Source organism: Sminthopsis crassicaudata, chromosome 3, assembly GCF_048593235.1.
Source record: "Sminthopsis crassicaudata isolate SCR6 chromosome 3, ASM4859323v1, whole genome shotgun sequence".
NCBI classification, from domain to species: Eukaryota; Metazoa; Chordata; class Mammalia; order Dasyuromorphia; family Dasyuridae; genus Sminthopsis; species Sminthopsis crassicaudata.
Window position 1 is genome coordinate 562008703 of NC_133619.1, and position 23169 is coordinate 562031871.

Sequence of the window (23169 nt, forward strand, 5' to 3'; positions counted from 1 at the left end):
ATGATGGCATCATACTCTAAGGAAAGGGGAAAGGAAAGAAGCATTTATTAAATGCCTACTGTGTGTCAGGTATTTGCCACTTTACCAACTTTAATCTGACTTAAACCTACAAAGTGCTATTATTCTCTCCATTTTAGAGGTTAAGTTCATGGTCAAACAGCTAGTAAGTGTCTGAGGTCAAATTTGAAATACCTTCCTGAGTTCAGGCCCAGTGCTCTATCCTTACTGCCTAACAGGAGAAGTCACCACTACCACGTTAAAGTTTAAAAAAAAAAAAAAATACCTGAATTGAGAGCATAATACCTTGGAAAGCAGAAACACTTAATAAATCTTTCTCTGGAATTGAATTACCAGTTTTTAGATGTGTACATGATGTGTCAGATGATCAGATTTGTCTCTCTGGGCAAAATGGTAACAAGTGTTTGAAATATAACTCACATCAAGAATTTTTCACATTTTCTTACATTCAAACTGTACTTGAACTGTAAAATTACAGCAAATTAATCATAGTATTGAGTACTATTGCCCTCTATTACCTTGATAGTGATTTAACCATGATTAAATTAATTGTTCAACAGATCCCTTGAATGATTGAGTTTATGGTAATTCACATGGACAGTTTGAATTCCTCATCTTCCAGGCCCATATGAGACTGTCAAACCTACCCGGGGCTATATAATATATAGAACTTTGGTATCTGGATATGATTCATGGCAACAAATTATAGCTCTTAATCTGGGCACTAGACCTATTAACTGCCCAAATAAATCACTGGCACAAAAAGAGAGTCTCTCTCTCTCTCTCTCTCTCTCTCTCTCTCTCTCTCTCTCTCTCTCTCTCTTTCTCGTTGAGGCAATTGGAGTTGTGACTTGCGTAGGGTCACACAGCAAGGAAGTATTAAGTGTCTGAAGCCAGATTTGAATTTATATTCCCCCTTCTTCAGGGCTGTGTATCCACTGCCATCTAACTGCCTTGAGGGAGTCTTTTGAAAGTTATAGTGGAGACCTAGACAATCTATAGGAGCTGTAGAAATATGGCACTATTCTTTAATAAACTCAATCAGAATTTTCACATTCGGTGTTTTTGGTAAACTAACATTTAATTGTAAAGAGGTCATTATCTAAAATAACAGGAATACTTTAAGGGGAAAAAAAAAGCTGCCCTAATTTCTGATCTTTGTGTTTTTGTGTAAATGTTACTTATTTGAGCTTGGCCTCCTGATAAAGTATTCACCCAGTGTTTGGCAAGGTTATTCCTGCATTAGCCTACTAGAATCTGGCAATGGTATTTGCCTACCTTTTTCATGTTACCCCCCAGTTTAGGGTATGGCGGTTTGTTCACTCGATTCCAGTCCACAGGTACTTTAATCTTTTCATAGAGCTGGAAGATGACCAATGAGTCTGACAAATCACTAAAAGAAGAAAAAAATAAAGTTCTCATTAACCAAACCAGAATCATCACCATAACTGTTTCTTTGGCAGTTTAAGATTAAAAAGCATTTCTTCATATATTGCCCTCATGTTAACCTCATCTAAGCTACGCATCTTTTACAGAACAAAGCAGAGTGATTTTTCATAGGAGATTAACACAGAGAAGCTTAGAGCTTGTAAACTGCTCTTTCCAAGGTAGATTTACTAAGAAGAAGTGAACCAAATTTTAATTACAATCTATGCTTGAATATTTTTTCTCCAAAAGGGAAAGGAAAAGAAAGATGCAAGAACATGAAGAAATATAACATATCTACTAGGAGCTTTGACTGCAGATCAAATCAGTGGGCTGACACATCCCCTGGTTTATGTCAGAGGAATAATGAACAACAACAACAACAATAATAACAACAGCTTCTTTTAAAGAAAATCTGTTCTTTTAGTTCTATCACTGCAAAAAAGCAATACTTATAACTGTATTTTTTATGGTACTTTTGAAGTTTGCAAAGCTCTTTCCAATGCAAGGATCCCTATATTTATAGATAAAGAAACTGAGGCTAAAAAGGTTGAGTTATGTTCTCAAGGTCACACAGAAGAATGACATAGTAAATAATTATTCAACATATCTAATTCCAAATCCAGCCCTTTTCCCGCTACCACCAATGGTTAGAACAAATCAGTATGATACATATTAAGGCTACTGATAGGGCCAGTAGAGGATATGTGGAAAGCTGGCTACTTGGCCTACTGTAGTTGAGAACTAAAAAAAGACCCTTAACCCAACTTAATCATAAATCCTTGTTTTGCAATTAAAACTAAACAACCAGCTCAACTTCCAAAGAACTCTTAACATAATTTTTCTTTCTTAAAGCAGCCCCAGCAAATCCATTAATCTATGGATATGGATGCTGTCCTATTGGTCTCACCATGTTGTCTATCCCCAGAAAATGAGATGGGTGTGGCCATATACTTCTGTCTGTTATTATTTGGAGTGACTGGATGAGAATAAAAGACAAAAGCTGAATTCTAAGAAAAAGATGGCTTTTTTGTGATTCAAGCTAGGGAAAGGCATGCTTGAAGATATCTCTTTTTAAGGTGATTCTAGGCCAAATTTCCATGTCTCCTTACCTGTATAAATGATTGACTCGAGGACTCACACCCAAGGAATTCATCCAGTTCCTAAATGTACGCTCTTCCCTGGTCTCACCTAAAACAACAGAGGACAACCAGTTATTAAAGAGATGTGTAGAAAACATATTATCCTTATAATCAGAATAGACAGAGACTTTTAAAAAATTCCAAGTGGAGTGAGAAAGCAGCTGACAAGAGGAACTAATAGTAATGAGTTTTGATTTCAGCTGTTATCACTGACCAATTCCAATTAGTTAAATCTTTCTTCCGCCCCCACTATGTATGTGCCCAATACAGTGCTGAGCAGGATGAAGAATAGAAAAGACACCAGAGGCCTTGTGCTCAAGGACTAGTGGTCTAATCAGGGAGATAAGACGGCTGTGCACAAAAGAGAAAACAGTTTAAGACAAATATAATTACTAAGTGACCAAATGTGTGATACAGATAGTAAGTACTAAGGGAGATGACAAAGAGAGAAACAAGTGTGGGTCAGCCTTATAGTAAAGATATCATAGAGGAATATGCTTGAGCAAGGACTTTAAATACTCATGGAATCTATTTGGTTGGATTGCTTTTTTTTGGTGGTGGTGGTGGGGTTTTGGGAGGGCGCTGTTAATAGGGGAAGAGGAGGTCCAGGAGGTAGAGAAAAATGGGGAAGGTGTTCCAGGCCAGGAAAAAAGTGTGAACAAAGACCTGACAGTGGAAATGAACATAGCACTTGTTAAAAGATACTAATTCAACAGACATCTTAAGATTCCAGACTTGGAATCAGCAAGACCTGAATTCAAATGTGACCTCAGCCACTTAATAACTGTGATTCTGGGCAAGTCACTTAACTCTATTTGCCTCAGTTTCCTCATCTATAAAATGAGCTGGAGGAGGAAATGCCAAACAACTGCAATGTATTTGACAAGACAACTTCAAATGAGGTAATGACATGTCAAATGAATCACAACTGAAACAACTTGAACACATTATATTTAGAAGAAGAATGGCTAAAACATCTTGCCCATGGAAACTTCCATTAAGTCCCTTAATAATGGGATACTATTCTATTTTTTGAATGCAATGATTTCATTTAATAATGAGATGAAGTTGTTGATGTTTCATCTGAAAATAACATGCTGTCCAGTCATTTTAATTGCATCTGACTCTTCATGACCCCAATTTGGAATTTCCTTGCCAAGAGTATTGGAATGGTTTGCCATTTCCATCTTCAGTTCATTTTCAGATAAAGAAACTGAGGCAAGTGGGATTAATTAATCTGTCCAGAATCACACAGTTAGCAAGTATCTGAGGCCAGAATTGAACTCAGAAAAATGAGTCTTTCTGACTCCAGACCTGGCACTCTATTTACTGATAATGGGATGAGCATTGCTTTTCTGAAAGCATTTAATCCTGATAATGGGTGAAAACTACATATAATGGATGGGATATAAGAGTAGTTGGTTATTTTTTCTTTTCATGACTTATCTGTTTATACTATTCTTTTTTTCTTTATGCCAGGAAACTTAAGGACTCATCAATGTGTTTTGTAATGTTTGCAATCATTTATGAATTACAAACTGAACGGCTATCCTATGTGTTTTGATTTTTCTTAATATCTTAATATAATCAGTTAAGAGTTACCTTCAAAAGATCCCCAATCAATATCTTGGTTCTCTGGTTTATGTAAGGCAGGGTATCTATTGAAGAGATTGGCAATGAAAGCCAAGTTCAACTTGGGGTTTCCACGGACAACATCTGTGGCGGTGACAAATTGCCGGCATCCCAGTCTTTCTGCTTGTTGTAACATACATTCTGCCCTCTGGATGTCATCCTTCTCCTGCATCAATTTAGACAGATCTCAAATCTTGGTCAAAGTACCATAAGTCTTGAAGTTATATAATATAATATAATATAAAAATTATATTATGTTTATTTATATTCTAGTATTTTCCCATGGAAACTACTCCACATTATCAGCATTTTATTTATAACTTTTATTTTACTGAAATCAATATCCAAGATATAAATCTAAAAAGAGATCTTAAAAAGCTTACCTCTAGAACTGAATTTTATCTAAATGAATTATAGATAGGTGCCTTCCCTTTAAAAAAAAACAACTTCTGAGATAATTCACAAGTTCTTATAGTAGAATTTAATATATAATTAAGTGTATCGGGTATTTTTAGAAGATGCCTCATTATTCAATTTTGGACAGATTATATAAAATAAGTTTATAAAATTGTTAAAAATCATGTTTAAAATTCTACAAGAATAAGAATTCATTTTTACTTTGAGACATACATAGTATATAACATAATAGCAATAATAGCTTATTATATAGCACTCTAAAAGTTTACAAAGAACACTGTATACACTGTCTCATTTGAGCCCTATACAACCCTGTGATGAAGATACAAATGAGAAACCTAATGCTCACTGCTAAAGGGCCTCACCTCAAGATTATATAGCTATTAAGTTTCAGAGTGAGAAGTTGAACTTTGGCTCTCCAATCTTCAAGCTCCACATTCTTTCCAGTAGTCCCTTAAGAGTATACTTCATATTATCCAAATGTTTTCTTACTCATCAATTACTCAACCAGTGATTAGCACATAGTAGGTGCTTAATAATGTTTATTGACTGATCAATTCTTTTCTTTTGCCAGGCAATTGGGATTAAGTGATTTGTAAGTTTTAAGTGTCTGAAGCCACATTTGAACTCAGGTCCTCCTGACTTTAAGATCACTGCTCTATCTACTGCTCCATCCAGCTGATCAATTCTTTAACTCTTATGTCTTATTTTTAAGAGTAAGAATCCCTTCACACCAATCCCATTCATTGAGACATAGAAAAAGAATGATCTTTGAACTTTAAGGTCTTACATTTCCTAAGAGTAAGTTTATATGTCCATTCTTACCCTTATTCCTGACATGTCAATAGTAATAGCTGGAATACCTTCTTCATCTCCTTTTGGAGCCACCTGTTCAAGCAGGTGGAAATAAGCTTTGGAGTCCTGAAAGAAAGCAAGAAATTACCATCTTAAAATAATGCGATAACTACAGGTATGCTGTGACAGTATTTCCCAATAGCAAGCATGCTTTATTTCTGATTCAGTAATCATTCAAGATTAGAACTTCATTAACAAAGCTAAAAACAATTTTATTAATTTGCATATTATGCAGTGTGGCTTATGTCATTTAACTTCAATTTCTATTCAAAAGCAATTAAAAAAACCTTAAATTACAAACAACAACCAAAAAAAAAAAAAAAGAAAAGAAAACAACAACCATATGCTACCATTGTTGCCATTTAAGAGGTTATAATTAATTTACATGTATTAAGTTGTATGCATGAAAAATATATACCTTTAAAATGTTGTAGAAGTCAGTCAGCTAAGGATTAAACAAAAGACATGACAGGAGGAAACAGAAGAGTTCAAAGAAACATTAAATGGACACTAAGCAAAACAGAAGAAAGACATAGAAGTTGAAGCAATCAGCAAGCATTTTTTAGGACAAAAGGGGATAGTAAAATAGTGCATGCAGTAAATTTTTGGCTAGACCTTTTGAACTCATAAATCCAGAAATAAAAGCCAAATTAAGTCTATCTTATAGAATAGTTGCAGCAGTTTGAGATTATGGATGGTATTTCCACTATCCTTAATATTCCGGAAAATGTCTCATCCAGAAGAATAATTTTAATCTTTTGAAAGCATTTTCTTATTTTCACATGTGGAAATGGAGATTGAGGGGAAGGGGTCATTTAAATTCTCTAAAAGCAGATTAAACGATCATATGTCTTTTGGATAAAAATAGTTATAGAGATATTATTATCTACTTATTAAATCAGAATAATAATATAGTGTTATTCATTTCTCTTATTAACCTACACTGGGGAAAAAGTGATTTTTAATCCTTGTCACACCATCGGACCTAACCCCAATCTTTCTGCTTGTCCTTTTTTGAAAATTTCTTGGGGGGCACTGTCAAGGCAGTTCAGTGTGAAAAGATAATAAATCCCAAATCCTAAAACCAGGCCTTAGTTATATTATATGTCATAACATTTCTTGCCATTTCAGTTATATTCAGAGTGTACCAGGAAAAAACAGAAATAGCCAGATCACCAGATGCCACAAAAAGCTCTCAGAGATTAGTGTGAATACTACAAACAGAATGACTGTTTGCTGTCTCCATAAATGTTGACTTTATATGATTTAGAATACATATTTCTTTTAGTGTTGCCATCAAAAAGAGAATTTGCATCAATATATCAACATTACTGTACTTTAAAAATTATTCTTATCTCCTATAGAAACTTTTCAAACTCTCAAATGGGTACAACTCTGGAAGAGCTGAATAATCTATTGAATAGAAATCAGCTTAATTTGTGTTTCTGAACACAAATAAATATTCAATTAATTTTGATTGAGAAAAGATGTAACAATTTAGGAAGGCTGAATTGCTAATGGAATTTGCAGCTAGACACTTTGTAATTCAGTCATTACAATCATGTCCAATTTTTCATGACCCTACTTGGGATTTTCTTGGCAAAGAATATTGGAGTGGTTTGCCATTTCCTTCTCTGGATCACTTTATAGAAGAGGAAACTGAGGCAAACAATATTAAGTGATTTACCCAGAGTCACATAGCTAGTTAACATCTGAAACAGGATTTATACTCCGGTCTTTCTGATTCCAAATGCTGCAGTCTATCCATTGTACCACCAAGCTGACTTTAGTTAGGTGGGAATATGAACTTGAGGGTATTAATAGATATACCAAGCAAATAGGGAGCTTTCTATAAGGAAGCATCCCTGTAACTACAACTCTATGTAAAGACTAGGAAGAGAAGCTAAAGCTTCAGCGATGTAAAGAATCATACCAATCATCTAGCTCACAGCATACTTAGTGCATAAAGCAGATACTTTATTGGAAGACCTAAATTTACAGAATCCCAAGGATGGAAAGTATCTTGAAGGCATGTGAACCTTGTCTTTGTGTGTCAGCTTATATTCAAACTATCTATCCTTGAGCAAAGCTTTTAGTCTCTTGAGCAAAAGATAATCACTTTCCTCTTAATGCAATTAAGTATACCATATTTTTAAATTACGATGAGAAACTATTTGCTGCTGTCTAGCCAAAATTTCTTCCATACTATCTCTGCCTTTTCCATCATCTTGATCTGTTCTTGACACCCCCCAAAAAAAACCAGCTGTTGTTTCTCACTAATGTATCTATTTTTTGTATGTTTAAAAATAACAATTATGCCTTCTTTTGGGGGGTGTCCGAAACTGATAACTAGCTGCAGTTTTAGTATAGGATTTAATTTTCCACAAGTCTCTGGAAGAACTCTTATTCAGGAGAATTCTCAGATTTACTATATCTGAAATTCATAACATTTTCCACATGTAGAAAATAAGTACATTTTCACAAAATCCTCACTAAAAAACCAAAAACAAACCATTTTTGTTCTTAAATTCTTCAAAGATTGCCCTGAGGCAATTGGGGTTAAGTGAATTGCCAAGGGTCATACAGCTAGGATGTGTTAAGTGTCTGAGACCAGATTTGAACTTAGACTCCTGACTTCAGGGCTAGTTCTCTGTCTACTGCACCACACCTAGCTGCCCCTTGTTCATTTTTTTTTTTTTTTAAAGAAAAGCATTCACCAATGATGAAATTAGAAAGCAGTCATATCTATAATATAACCTGCACCTGCAAAAATTGACATTTGTTTCTTTTTCCTTTATATTATCTTTTCCCCCTTTGTTTTACCCACTGAGCTCCAGTAATTGCTAACTGAAGTGCCTAAGACTTTTAAAATATGTGTAACACAGTCACTAGAGCCTTGGAGATGCCTCCTCCCAGGAGTGATAATTTCACCAAATCCAAGGCCTATAGGCCAAAGTTCTTAAACTTGAAGCCTGTGGAAAGATTTCAGGGGTCAATGAATTGATATGAGAAAAAAAAGTTACACCCTTATTTTTCATTTACTTTTAATCAAAATTAATCACTTCCTTCAATTTTAAAAATATTATTCTAAGGGATCTATAGGCTTCACCAGATTGCCAAAAGGGTCCAGGACACACAAAAAGTTAAGATCTCCTGCTATAGCCAGATCTAAAGAAAAGTATCTAGGTGGAACTTCAACCAGTCCTAACACCTTCCCTCCAATACTAGTCAAACTGAATTCAATAGCATTCTTCCTACCTTGATGTCAGTACTGAAGTTGTTGATTTTATTGCAGCCTGAATTTTCCAGGTGATAATTTGCCCATCTCAGCAATAGGTCCTCAGGGGAAAGTTTCATCAAATCCTCCAGACTCTCACCTTCCCTCAAAAGGGCAATCAGAGCTAGATAAATAAAAAAGTGAAAAGGAAAAAAATAAATCCTAGGTGCATATTGAAATTGGCAATGTCTTCTATCAATATAATCTATAGAAATTAATCTGAAGAAGGAATTAATAATCCTTTAACCTCTCTGGGTTGGGTTCATCATCTGTAAAATGAGGCAGTTGGAAAAAAAATGTCTTCTAAGGTCCCTTCTAGTTCTAACATTCTAATTCTATGACTTGTCCACATGGTATCATACTGATTGGCCAAATTTTCTTTTTTTTTTTCTCCTTCATAGTCCAACTTCTTAAAGAGAAATTGAGGAAGGGAGAAGACAGACTAAAAACTCTGTGGAGGTAAAATGGAAGATTCCAATTAGGTCTAACACAAGATGCCCATAGTCCTTTCTACGTATTAATCTCATCTCAGCTAATATTCTCTGTGTCCCTGCAAGGAAAATAGATAGAAGGTATAATAGTATTATTTGTTATCCTCTAATTTAAAATAAAACAACTGAGGCAAACAAAGAAGTTAAGTGAGCTATTCAAGATCCTGGTGGTACAACTAGAAATATCACTCATATTAACTCAAAATCCACTCTGTATTCACTAACTAAATCTTGTTTCCTAAGAAGATATTTACTTTTCAGAAATCCATTAGATAACAATGACAATATAACTGTTTCTTTTCAATTCTCAAAGATATTTTAGAACTCAAATACTTATATAATTAAAACATCTCACCAACATAACCTATTCTCCTCTCCACTTCCAGAAGAAAAGGTTTTTAGATGCAGACTTATTTTAGAATCTGCCATTTTCAAGCCAAAATTTTTGTGCCAGTTTCTAAGATCTATATTCATTCTTTTCCTCCTTTTAAAAAACATTAAGTATAAAGAAATATCACAAGAATACAATATATATGAATTGAGAACATGTAGATAAAGTTCTCTGTGCTGATTATTAGTTATAAAATAAGGCATATAAAAGACATCATATGGTACACTCCACAGACTATCACAATTCAAAGACAGAGATGACATATCTGGCTAAATGGAAGTCAAATAAAAGTTACATTTCAAATGCTAGTCATATCTGTATATGAAATAAAGCTTTTAAATTGTGAGAACTGAATGTATTCTCAATCATTTAATTTTGCTCTTATTTTACAGATGAGAAAAATGAGGCTCACAGAGATGAAATGGCTTGTTCAAGATCTCATAGCTAAATCAGTGGCAGACGCAGAATTAGAAATCAAGTTTCTGGACACCCAATCCAGGGGCCTTTCTCTTACAGTCTTGTGTTGTGTGATATTTAGTACCTACCTGTGAGATGGAATATTGTTAAGTCTGTATGCACATGGAAAGGCTTTGTTGTGGCAGGTGTTTAAACTTACATCAGTACTTTCTTATGAATTGTAAATCTGACATGTGACTTGTATTCTGCTTAACACATGAAAGTTTCTTCAAGAATCTACATTTCTAAACAGGGATAATTATGAATAAATTCAAGCACAAAGTAATCTACAATATTCAATTATTATATTGGGTGGAAGTGGCACAACAGATAACAATGCCAGTCTTTCTGACTCATCTTAATGCATTCAAATATGGCCTTAGACACTTACTAGCTTGTGTGATCCTGAGAAAGTGACTTAACCCCGTTTGTCTCAGTTTCCTCATCTGTAAAAGGAGCTAGAGAAAGAAATGGCAAGACACTCCAATATCTCTGCCAAGAAAATCTCAAATGAGGATCACGAAGAGTCAGATATGATTGAAATAATTGAACAAACAAATATTCAATTATCTAGCTCTAAAATGAGCTATCTGAGGAAAGGGTTTTGAGGCTGAAGTTCCAGACAGCTGAAGTAAATTGCAAGTTCCACTTAAAAAGGCTTTGCCAGCCTGTGGTATTAAAAAGCTTTCACCTTCCTATTTTAAGAAGTCTGATTATTATTGGAAAGAAGAGAAATGACAAAATATTGGGTTTCACTGCTGTGTCAAGTAGAGAGCTCAGCATTAATTTACATATACTTTATTCAAGTCATCTTTAAAAATCTGAACCTGCATATCCTCATCATTCTCTACTTCATCAAAATATATGCATTATATATATATCTGGGAAGGTTATCCCAGAAAATAATAGGCTTTAGTCTCTGTACCTTCATTTCTGCTGAGTTCAATATCGGCAAACAATCCAATTTTGATGACTTGCCACAAAAGGCCCAAGACCAGATAAGGTTTTCCCTCTTTTAAGTCCTCAGCTCCTATGTTAACAACATGGCACCCAATGGCTGAAGCGGAGTTCAGAGCCAGGTTCAAATTCTCCTGAAGGGGGGAAAAATAAGAAAACATGCCAATAAATACCAAGTGGTAATTAATAGTGACAACAACAACAACAACAACTTGACAACCATCACTTGACAACCAACATCTAATTTCTTCTGAGGACCTTACAGAGCTTTGAAGGCTTTATTTCTCTTTAGATAGACCACATAACATCTCTGAGAAAAAACGATGGTTAAAAAAATAGAATGAGAAAAAAGACAAGAATTTAAGATAGAAGACCCTATAGTTAGTCTAATTCTGTACTCTTCAAAAAACAAATATTAAGTGGAGTGTCCATTTTAATAATGATTCTTACATTCCCCATCCTGCTGGGATGGAGGCAGCACACTAAACCCCCTACTGAAAAAAAGTCAACATTATAATATTCAAGGAGGCCACCCATTGTCTTGTCATTGACTATGCACTATAACCAACAGTTGATGTAAAGAAAGGTCATAAAAGAAAGAGGCAATAGCTTTCTTGGCATTGAAAGTGAGTGGGAAGAGAAAATTTAACCAACATTCAAATTTATGGAAGAGGTATGGCTGGTGTTATTATGATAATATTTATTGAGTACTTATAATATTTAAATAACTTGGTTAAATAATATTAATTCCTTATAACCATGTAACTTATTTGTACAATTTGGAGAGGGGTTAAAATGTGCCAATTCAATTTAGACACAGTGATCTCAGGGCCATTTGAAAGTCAAGGCAAAAAAGGATGGGAGAATACAGATGGAAATGGCCCATGAAGCAGGAAAAATGTCAGGGTTTCATAGTATTATGATCAAAGAATAATACAAGCTTAAACTTACACAGGGCTTTAAGGTTTGCAAGAAATTTTATATTGAATATTTCAATTGATCTTCATCTATGAGGTAAGTGCTATTATTATCCCATTTTACTGATGAGAAAGTTGAGGCACAAGAGGCTAAGTAATTTGCCCAGTGTCACACAGCTAGAGAATGTTTGAAGCAGGATTGAATCCAGGTTTTCTTGGCTTTTCCATCATTCTATTATGCTATGATGTTTTTCCTTTATTATTTAATTTTTTAAATTGGTAAATTCAAATTTTATATTGCTTTTATTAAGATCTACCTTTTCTGCCTCTTACTTTCCTGATCTTTTCCAATGAAAAAGCAAAAAAAACAAAACCTCTGTTACAAATGTGTACAATCAAGTCAAACAAATCTTTACATTGGGTAAGTCCAAAAAAATATGCCTCAGTCTGTACTCTTGAGTCCAACACCTCTCTTTCAGAAAACAGATAGCATGTTTCATCATAAGTCCTCTAGAATTGTGGTTGGTAACTATATTTTTTTTAATTAAAGCTTTTTATTTTCAAAATATATACATGGATAATTTTCAACATTCACCCTTACAAAACCTTGTAGTCTTAATTTTTTTTCCCTCCCTCCCCCCCAACCCTCTGGTTGTCCATTACATTCATTCAAATTACTAAGTCTTCCAAGATTTTGTCTTTACAATATTATCATTGTTTAAACCATTCTCCTGATTCTATTCACTTCATTCTATATCAGTTCATACAAGTCTTTCTAAATTTCTCTGAAACCACATCTCACACACACACACACACACACACACACACACACACACACACACACACACACACACACACTGCTTAAACCCAAACATGAATCAATAAATTAATACATTGCAGATAACTAATCAGTGATGTATAGTCTTAACCAAGTGGATTAGGTTATTTTATAGAACTGGAATGGAAAGCAGAAAGACAATTTAATGGTTTTGAACCCACTAACTTCTGGCTAGTGTTCCAGTTAATCAAAGTAATTGAATGCTAAAAGCAGGTTATATTTATCACACTAATGCAGCCAAAGTGCAGTACGCCACAGTAAAGGCTGCCAGAACACTTCCCGTTTTCTACCCCCTCATTTCTTAGAAAGGCTTATCGTTTTCACTAAAATGGCATGTTTTTGGAATGGGCTCAACAATAACTCAGAGGAGAAGTTTGAAGTTAAATTTAAGCTACTAAATTTTTTCTTAATTTATGAATCTCCCTCTTCCCTCCACCTCCATCCCCACTCCCATTTCTTTTTTTATTACAGTATAGGTATTGATTATACTAAAAGACAAAATAGAAACATTTCTCCTTAATTCCCACTTGTCTGCACAGAAATGATAGTCCCTAAAACCTGGCTTATTTCTCTTTTTGGTCCAGTTTCTGGGAAATACTATACTAAATCAAAACAGAGCTAATTTTATACTCTACCATCTGCTGATTTCTGGTAGCTTAGAAACAGGTACATGGATTGACTTTGTGCCTGTGGCATTCATCTTTCACCTAAATCTATTCTTGTAACTCAGATGAAGTTAAAAAAGAAAAAGAAAACATTTTTTCCATACCTGGATGGTGAATGGGGTAAGTTTCTTTTTGTTGATTGTTCTTTCATCAATTGTATCTGGCACTGATAGGTTGATCATTTTACTAAAATGGAAAAGATAAAGATGAAAACAATGAATTGGTTCCTGATCGTCATCAAGACCTAACAACAATTTAAAAATATATTCCTCATCACAATAAGCAAGCAAAACAACATTATGCTTAGGCATCTAGTGGTAGAGTGGATATAATTTTAGACCTGAAGTCAGGCAGATCTGAATTCAAATCTGCCCTTATACATTTACTAACCAGATATGACCCTGAAAAAATTATTTCATCTCAGTTAACTCAATTATATAAAGAAGATAATAATGGCAACTTCTCTGCAAGATTGTTGTGAGGATCAAATGAGATAATATTGATAAAGGGCTAGCACAGTTCCTGGAACATAATAGGTACTCAATAAATGCTTGTTTTCTTTTTTCTTTTTAATCTATGCTTCCCATTATAATGTAAATGTGAAACCAAAGGGGATTAATTTTGATTCAGGAAAACTCAGTAAAGGCTTAGTATATATGAAGGAGCGAAGCTGAATACAGTAACATTTTTGGAGAAGGACTAAAGAAGCAAAGGTATTTTGTGGTGTATATACACACATTTTCTTAGCACAGCAACAAAGCCTGAAGAGACAGCTAGGTGGAGCATCATTTAGGGTGCTGGATCTGTAGTCAGAAAGACTCCTCTTTCAGAGTTTAAAGCTATCCTCAAATACAATCTGTGTAACCTGTCTGCCTCAGTTTCCTCATTTGTAAAATGAGCCAGAGAAGGAGATGGCAAACCACTCTAGAATATTTGCCAAGAAAACCCCAAGTCAGGGTTTTCTTGACTCCCAAGACACAGACACAAATGAAAATGACTGAACAACAAACAGCAACAAATGTTGAGCAAGCTCCAAAACAAATTTCATTGCTTCTTCATTTCCTGAAGGTCATTTCTTCACAAAGAAAGCTAGTAGAGAAAACTAGTTAGTCTACATGTTTCTGTCCTGGAAAAGGGCATCAGCTTCACCTGTGTATTGTTCAAAATAGGAGCATTAAAGTTTGATGAGAGAAGTAAGGAAAGGAAAAACATTCTCTGGTTGATTGTTTTCAGTCACCATAACCTTGTACTTCTAATGTTAAAGTAGTATTTATTTAACATTATTAACACTAATAATAGTTGTTACCTTTAATATAGCAAAATGTTTTATAAATATTATCTTATTTTATCTTCACAACAATCCTAGGAGATAGATGCTATTATTATCCTCATTTTGCACAAAAGGAAATTGAAGCATAGAGAGGTTAACTGGCTTGGCCAGGGTCACACAGCTAATAATTGTCAGAGATCAAATTTTAACTCAGATATTCCTGACACCAAGTAATAATAGCAATAACAATAATACCTGGTATTTATGCAGCATTTTAAGGTTTGCAAAGCACTTTATATACTTCATCTGATCTGATCTTCAAAAAAAAAAGCATTAAACTTTACAGGTATTATTATTTCCATTTTACAGAAAAGCAATTATAATTTCCCATCTTTTATTACTATTAGCAAATATTAGGTAATGTTTAGATGACACAAAATAGCAAATTACATACAAATTGTTTCAATTTTGGCCATAGTATGCATCATATCTTTTTTTTCCTCATTGATTTTACCTTCCTAATTATATTTGGTTTAGCCTTTTATTAAAATTAGTTTAGACTCCCTGAGCTATCAAGGAATGATTAGGGGAAAGGAATTAACAGAGTACAGTGCTATCAGGTAATTGCCATGCATGGAGGTAAAACAATAAAAAAGTTACTCCATAAACTAAAAAATACCACATGCATATATTCATATATATGTTATATAACTTATGTATATAATTATACACGTGTGATAGGTACATTCAGGTTTATGTATATATATGTATGCATACATGCATATGTGTATTTATAATTATATAAATTTAGAAACTAATGAGGAAGTATTATTTACCATAGGACGATGCCATCTCCAACAGCAGTAAAGAGGTCATCTGTGTTTGGATCCATAGGGAGGACATGCTTACAATCAGAATCATTTTCCAGGGCTTTGTTTATCCAGTTAACAAAGGCATATTTTTCTTCCTCTGCAAGTCAATGATTATATTTATCCATTTGTAAAACCATACTTCAATATAAACAACAAAGGTCACTATGGTCTCTGAATGTCAGAGCTGGAACAAATCTTGTAAGTTCATCTAGACCATCTCCCTGCTACTTTCTAAAACCTTTAGTGCTTTTTGTAAACAGCCATAATATCTCTGTTTAACCAAAGTCACAATATACTTTGGAAACAGACTCAAAAGCAGACAGATATTCAATAAGTACATTTAGTAGGAGGAAATAAATATTGCTTCTGGCACAGGAGAAAGGAATATGGTCTAAAGCTTATAGGATGACTCTTTTTCTAGTCTTCTTGGGTATTGTGGTCATGGGTAAGGCAAAATCTCTGTTTTTTTGAGTCATTCCCCCAAATAGGTTAATTCATGGGGGATTTTGAGGTAAAATGGATGTTAACGATGCAATCTTTCTCTTCCAGTAGTAAGCATAATACATTTACCTGAATAGGAATGTTGTGTCCCAACACTGGATTGTTCTGAGGTACCACCAATGGCACAAATTCCTTCTTTTTTATTAATGGCTTTTCTGAATGTCTTGGCAACATCTGTGCTTTTTAACCCATGAAACATCTGTGAAAACAATATGCCTTTTTAGAGAAGTTCAAGACTTAACCAGGAAACTTTTTGGGGAAAAAAAAATACTACTGTAGCATGAAAACCATATTCATTCTGGCTATACACCAAAAACCCTCCACTAAAACCCTATTCTGATGGCTCATGGGGAGTAGTATAAGGTAAACCATAAGTCCTTGTAGGTTATATCAAGCTGGAAAGCTTCAAGTATGAGCCCATTGGAAGACTGCATTATTCAGAAGTTGCTCTATCCAAGTACAGAAAGGTTCATCACCAGAAGATCAGTCATTAACCTTCTTAACATCTTTTACCATAACAAGCCATGAAGACTGACTACTAAGGTGTAGAAGAATCTTTTAATCAAGGAAATACCTATACTAATGACTCTTGAGATTAAAAGCTCTGTGTTGAAAATGTCATTTTACAACTTTCATTTTCATACTCACAGAGATAAACTCATCAAAGCTGATCCGACCATCATGGTTTAGATCTCCAGTTGCCATCAGGTTTTCTGTGATTTCTCTTATTCTGTACCCAGGTAAGGGCAAGCAAGCTGCCTTGAAAAGGTCATTCAGTTCATTACAGCTGATGTATCCATTGCCATCTGTATCTGTAATTAATAAATAACAGACATACTAATAGTTGTAGTGGTAAACCATTATCATTTCCAAGCACTTTACACATGTTACTTCACTGAGTCTTACAATGATCCTAGTGTAAAGGGCTGAAACTATGAAAAGGTGCACTTGAATTGGACAACCAAGCACTTAAGACTAATTACCTATTCAACAATGACTTTATTTATGTTTGGGAAAATGGCCCTTCTTGCTGTTCAGATCTGGCTCAATGGGTTAAGATAATCATAGGCAAGGGTTTAGAGGGTGGGGTGACAGAGACCAGCGACTCACTTGGTAGCAGGATGAGGAGGAGAAAGGTGGAGATTCTGGACTCCAGAATCAAGAAGAGATCTTTGGGGGCAACTAGGTGGCGTAGTAGATAGAGCACCAGCCTTGAATTCGGAAGGGCCCAAGTTCAAATCTGGTCTCAGACATTTAACACTTCCTAGCTGTGTGACCCTGGACAAGTCACTTAACCCCAGCCTCAGGAAAAAAAAAAAAAAAAAAAAGAAGAGATCTTTGGTAAAACTGGTAGTTTGCCTGCTTCTTTCACTCCTCCTCCTAAAGACCAAGGACTTTTACTTATCCTGACTCTGGCTGATCCTGAGACCTCCAGGAAGCTAGTTTGGATTTAACATCTATGAGAGTTGTTTAGGCAATTATTACTTTCCCCATTGATTTGCCCAAAAGTACACAGCTAAAAAGTGAGAAATCCTGGGTATTCTGATGCCAAATTTAGAGTTCTATCTACTATACCATGCTGTCTCATATCATGCTGCCTTCCCAATGTTCAATGGCCAATATAACCAAGAATACCGGGTGTGAGAGGATGCATGGGAAATGAGGATTAATGGTATTAGAGACAATCACCCTAGCATCTGGGTCTGCCACAATAAAAAGGTCTCAACAAAAAAAGCTCTACAAAACACTGCAGCTGTCACTCACAAGATTTCATGCTAGACACTTCTGGGAAATGAAGGAATAATAGGTCCTAGCTCCAGAGTGAGGAAGTTGAAACTCTTAAAGAGTCAGAGGTAAGGATTCTGACAAGAGAGACAGGAGAGATCTAGAACTAATAAGAAAATAGCCAACCAAAATGGATTTCTTTTCCTAAAGTTGAAAGGAATACAAAATGATTATTTTTAGGTAGAAGGGAAAAATGGGGGAAGGAGAATGGATTCCAGTCCATGAATGTCAGGAGAAACAACAAAAGCTAAGTAAGGTCTGAAAGAACCAAGAATTGGGAGATGGCCCATGATGAAAATGGATTTAGGGAGGAGGAGAGGATATTGGTCCAGACAGAGGGGAAAGAGACTTTAATCTCTTCTTGGGAACTGGCACCTTCAACTCCTTCTGACCATTTCCACTACTTTTTTTTTTTTTTTTCTGAGAAGCTCTTTTACTATGCCCATATTTCACCAATTTTGATGAAGTTTGCTGAGGTAATTGAGTAAAGAGAATTATTATGCAATATTAGACCCCCCAAATATCTTCATACCAATGCTACTCACCAACTTTGGAAAAAGCTTCTCTGAGGTCTGCCATTTCTTCCTCGGATACTGATCCTCTAGCCATTTTTTACTGATTTAAGTTGTCAAACTATACAAAAACAAAGAAACATATATGTAATATATACACGTACATATGTATAATAAATATGCACTTGTAAGATAGGCTATAAAAATATGCCATATATACATCAAGGAATATGTCTGATAACTTATAAAGCATCATGTTCCTCCTTTATCTTCACAAAATCTTTCAGACTTTCAAAGATAATTGGTTCAACAATGGAAACCCTCATCACATGTCTGGAATAAATGCTTAATTACACTTTATACCTCCTCTGCCCAATCTATTTACTTTTAAGCCTAACCGTAGGGTGGAGGAACAGAATGAAATAAAAAGGTAAGGCATCTGTTTTATTCTCTTCTTCTGTCTCCAAATTATACTCTCATTTTTACCTGTAATATCACAATTGATGCTAAATTTAATAAATGATCATACTAAAAGGGGAACAATGAAAGCCAGAAATTTACACTTAGTCATACATTTTATCATTTTGTTTTTCTATTATCCAGATATGATAACATAAAAAGAAAATAAATGAATGTTATTATAACCTCAGAATTTCCACATTCAGACTTATATTTACTTAATTTTAAAAATATTATTTTAGATGTTTAACATGGGATTGTTTTATACAAGCTATTATAGATTTCGTTTCATTAACATGTATGTATATATATATATATACATACATATATGTGTGTGCATGTGTTACATTTACACATACTGTTCTGCATTGTAAAGTCAATTAAATTAAAATTGTGAGCTTATGATGCACACTTATTCATTGATAACATATTTATCCAGATATATCCCAAATACATCATTTAGGTTTGACCACTTGATTAGTAATCTCCAGATATTTTCCTTTTAAATATGATTCTGTAATTTCAAACGTTTTGAACCCTCCATTTTATATGACACACATTAATTTAATAAATAGTTATTAAACAACTTCTGCAAGGCACAAAGAGATATGAAGAACAACAAAATACAGTTCCTGACCAAAAATGTATTATAATAAAGAATATAAGACAAGTATATAATACATTTAATGGAAGATAATATGCGAAAATTGTTGGGTTTGGATACAATTAACATTTTCCTCTGAAGTTTTGTTGGTAGCTTTCTTCATACTACAGTCTTGGTCTGATTTATGATTTATGTCTTGGTCTTCCAAGTTCTTTTATTTGCATTAAAGTTAAATTCTGCTCACCTAGGGATAGGGAGGACTGGCCCAAAAGTCAAGACTTGAACTAGTTCTCAAGGTCTGCAAGTTTTTAGTGCTTCTACAGTGGCGTTATCCTAGGAGAGGTTTGGAAATTGTTCTTTGGTTTGTGCTCTGGTCTTTACCCAGGAAGAGCTCAAACAACCACAAGCATTAGCACTCTCCTATCCTTGCAACTGTAACCAGGTTATCTGTTCCCCTGTCACTGAAGATTCTAATGCTCTTCTTGGCCCTGGCATTGTAATTAGGACTCCTACTACCTTGTTACTGATCACACCAGCATTCTCTGCCCTGAAACTGTTAACTCAGAACTGTGTATGGGCAATAGTTGCCCATCAGCATCAGTTGGACCCAGTGTCATCAGAGTCCCCTATAATCCCTTTCTGACTAGTTATCTGACTTTATTATTATCATCCTTCTAGTCACCTAGAAATCTCAATCACCCGTAAGTCTTAACTCTCCCTCATTCATAATATCCAAAGAATTGCCAAATATCATTGATTTTACCTCCACAATATCTCTGGTTCCATATCCTTCTGTCCACTGGGATAAACATTACTTTATTATCACCGGGCTACAACAACAACCTGCTAATTGGTTTCCTTAATTTCCAATCTCTTCTCTCTTAAGTCAATTTTTCATCCATGCAAAAACCCTCAACATAGATCTTATGTCATTACTCTATTTAAAAATCTTCAGGGGTTCTACAAATTCCTCAATATGGCATTTAAAGTCTGCTACACTATGGGGTCTGCTTAACTTTTCAGACTTATTACATATTTCTCCCCTCAACAATCAACATTCTAGTCAAACAAACTTATCAGCTATTCCCTAAACTCCATATAACTCTTCTCCATTTCTATCACTTTACATGTGCTATGCCCAGAATGGAATCTATTCTCTTTTCTTTCTTTTTCTTTTTTTTTTTTTGGCTGAGGCAATTGGGATTAAGTGACTTGCCCAGGGTCACACAGCTAGGAAGTGTTAAGTGTCTGAGACCAGATTTGAACTCAGGTCCTCCTGAATTCAGGGATGGTGCTCTATGCACTACACCACCTAGCTGTCCCATGTATTCTCTTTTCAATGTCAAACTTCGGAATGACTTTCTTCAAGACTTAGCTCAACAAGATCAAATCAGAGAATGAGAAGGGATTTACTTTACAAAATCCATCAATTTCAGGGTCATAAAAAGAGGAAAAAGAAAAATGAATAGAAACCAATTTGAGAGAGGAGTATTTAATTTAATATAAGCCTAATTTAAGAATATTATTCTACCTTAATAAGGACCCAAACAAAAACATTCATTTCTTGGGAGAGTAGTTTCTAACCAGCAAGATCAGAAATGATCATATAAAGTAAAAACTGGCCAGGGACCTTTGTGATCACTTATTTCAATACTATCCTATTCCACTTCACTTTACAGATAAGGAAACTGAGGCCCAGGAAGAAAAAGTGGTTTGCCTAGGTTACAAGTCTCAAGGAGATGCTAGACTAGGGTTTGTAAATGGACCTATTGCTGAGGGAAGCAGAGTAAGAATTGGATTTGCCATTAAATGAGCTATTATGCTTCATAAAAGAGAAGGGCATCTCTCATCTAAATAAACTGAATGTGCAAATAACATTGCAGAAGCAATGAAGCAGGAAGTGGAAGTAATTAGATTGAATATAATTAGCTAAGTCATTTCTAAGAAATGCATCTATAGGGCTAGCAGCAAACATTAAGCACTATACATAGCATCTTCATTGTGCTTACCTGGAAAAGTGAATTCATGAAATTACACCCTTATTTAAAGCTACAGGAAATGACAATGCCATCAAGACCACAAAGTTTAACCCATGAGGTTATCATTGTATGCACTTCTGGCACAGCAGGAAAGTAACAAATTATGAGAAGAAATTTTTAAAAAATGGTCAAAGGGGGTTCAAGGCATTTGGAGCACTTAAAAGAGAAACTGATGAAATAGGTTCCCTTTGAATCAATGTGGTATCTTTAGTTGTGGTCAGTTGCTCTCCTGCATTAACTCTTCACTTTTATGAAAAAAAACTTCTAATCATGTTCTGGCCAAAAGCCATTTTTAAGATCTATAGCAAATTTAGAATCAAACTTCTGAAACCCTGTCCACAAGATAAATTTTAAGGGCAAAAATTTCAAATTATTTATCTAAGTCAGGTTTAACTGTACTTGTATGCAGACTTCATTTTATTAATGTATTAAATTAATTGTTAATAAAATAAATGCACCAAATTAAATTATCATTAATTATTGACAAATGTAATATTCTAAGGCATTTAACCACAGAGTATATATATATATAATTTTTAAAAATTAACAGTTTTAAAAATAGTATTTAGAAACATTGATAAAACAAAGTATCAAAGAGTAATAAATTTTGTCCATCATTTCATAGGTCTACCATTCCATAATTCTATGACTTAATTTAGTCTAAGTCAAGAGATTTTCAGACTCAAGATAAACAAATCTGGGATTTACTCATCAAGAGAGAAAGAAACATAAGAAACAGAACTTACATGAGGAGAAAAGGGCAAAGAGAAAGAAATGTCAAAGTAATTATTAAAATGTAAACTTTATTTTCTATAAGTAGCTTGAAAAATAAAGGAAAATAGTTTAAGATAGAAAATGTTGGAGGTTGGTGCCTAAGAAAGTGATCAGGGGGAATTAAAGATGAAAAAATATATATTTCTGAAACAAAGTTACTGCAGTTGATTTTGGAATTGTGCATTTTGGTGACCAATTCTTCATTTCAATTTGGTTGAATAATTTCATAAGCTGGTCAATTACCAGGTAGGCATACTCCTCCCACAATATGACTCAAATCAAAGGAGTACTTTGCACAGATTTCAGATTCTTACACAAATCAGTGGAAATTCAGGGAGAAATTTACTCAACTTCATTTTAAAAAAGTAGTAATACATAACATTAATATATCTAGAGTAACCAAAGAGAGGGACTGCAAGAAAATTCACTACTATGAGAAAATGATTTTAGTAGTCAAGTAAAATAAATCAACATTAAGAATTTACTATATACCAGGCCCTGTGATATAATTTGAGAATACAAAGAAAGGCAAAATTATTAAAAGAAAAAACAAACAAAATTAAAAAAAAAAACTCACTGTCTCTGCTTTCAGGGAGCTCACAGTCTAATGGAAGAGACAGTATGCAAACAACTATGTACAAAGAAGATATCTACAAGATAAATTGTAGATAATAACAGAAGCCATTAACATTTAGGAGAACCAGAAAAAAAATGTTTGTTTGTTTTTGTTTTTTTGTGGAAGATGATATTTTAGCTGGAACTTGTAGGGAGAAAGTCAGAAGATAGAGGTGAGGAGAGATTCCCAGGCATAGGAGACATCCTGTGGAAAGATGCTGTCTTGGGGGGGAGGGGAACAGTACATAGGCTACCGT

At 34.4% G+C, this 23169-nt stretch overlaps 1 protein-coding gene across 7 annotated transcripts in view; it reads right to left on the reverse strand.

Annotated features, from left to right (window-relative positions):
• The window catches only part of LCP1 (lymphocyte cytosolic protein 1), a 98915-nt gene that overhangs the window by 14564 nt on the left and 61182 nt on the right, over positions 1-23169 (reverse strand). For all 7 annotated transcript variants that reach the window (XM_074304706.1, XM_074304702.1, XM_074304700.1 and 4 more), the window contains 11 exons: positions 18455-18542; positions 16773-16936; positions 16194-16323; positions 15588-15720; positions 13586-13667; positions 11030-11195; positions 8748-8890; positions 5460-5555; positions 4188-4383; positions 2556-2634; positions 1297-1411 (listed from right to left, as the gene is read on the reverse strand). In XM_074304706.1, coding sequence (XP_074160807.1) covers positions 1297-1411; positions 2556-2634; positions 4188-4383; positions 5460-5555; positions 8748-8890; positions 11030-11195; positions 13586-13667; positions 15588-15720; positions 16194-16323; positions 16773-16936; positions 18455-18518 — 1368 coding nt within the window. In that variant the 5' untranslated portion in view covers positions 18519-18542. The remainder of the gene's footprint in view (positions 1-1296; positions 1412-2555; positions 2635-4187; positions 4384-5459; positions 5556-8747; positions 8891-11029; positions 11196-13585; positions 13668-15587; positions 15721-16193; positions 16324-16772; positions 16937-18454; positions 18543-23169) is intronic.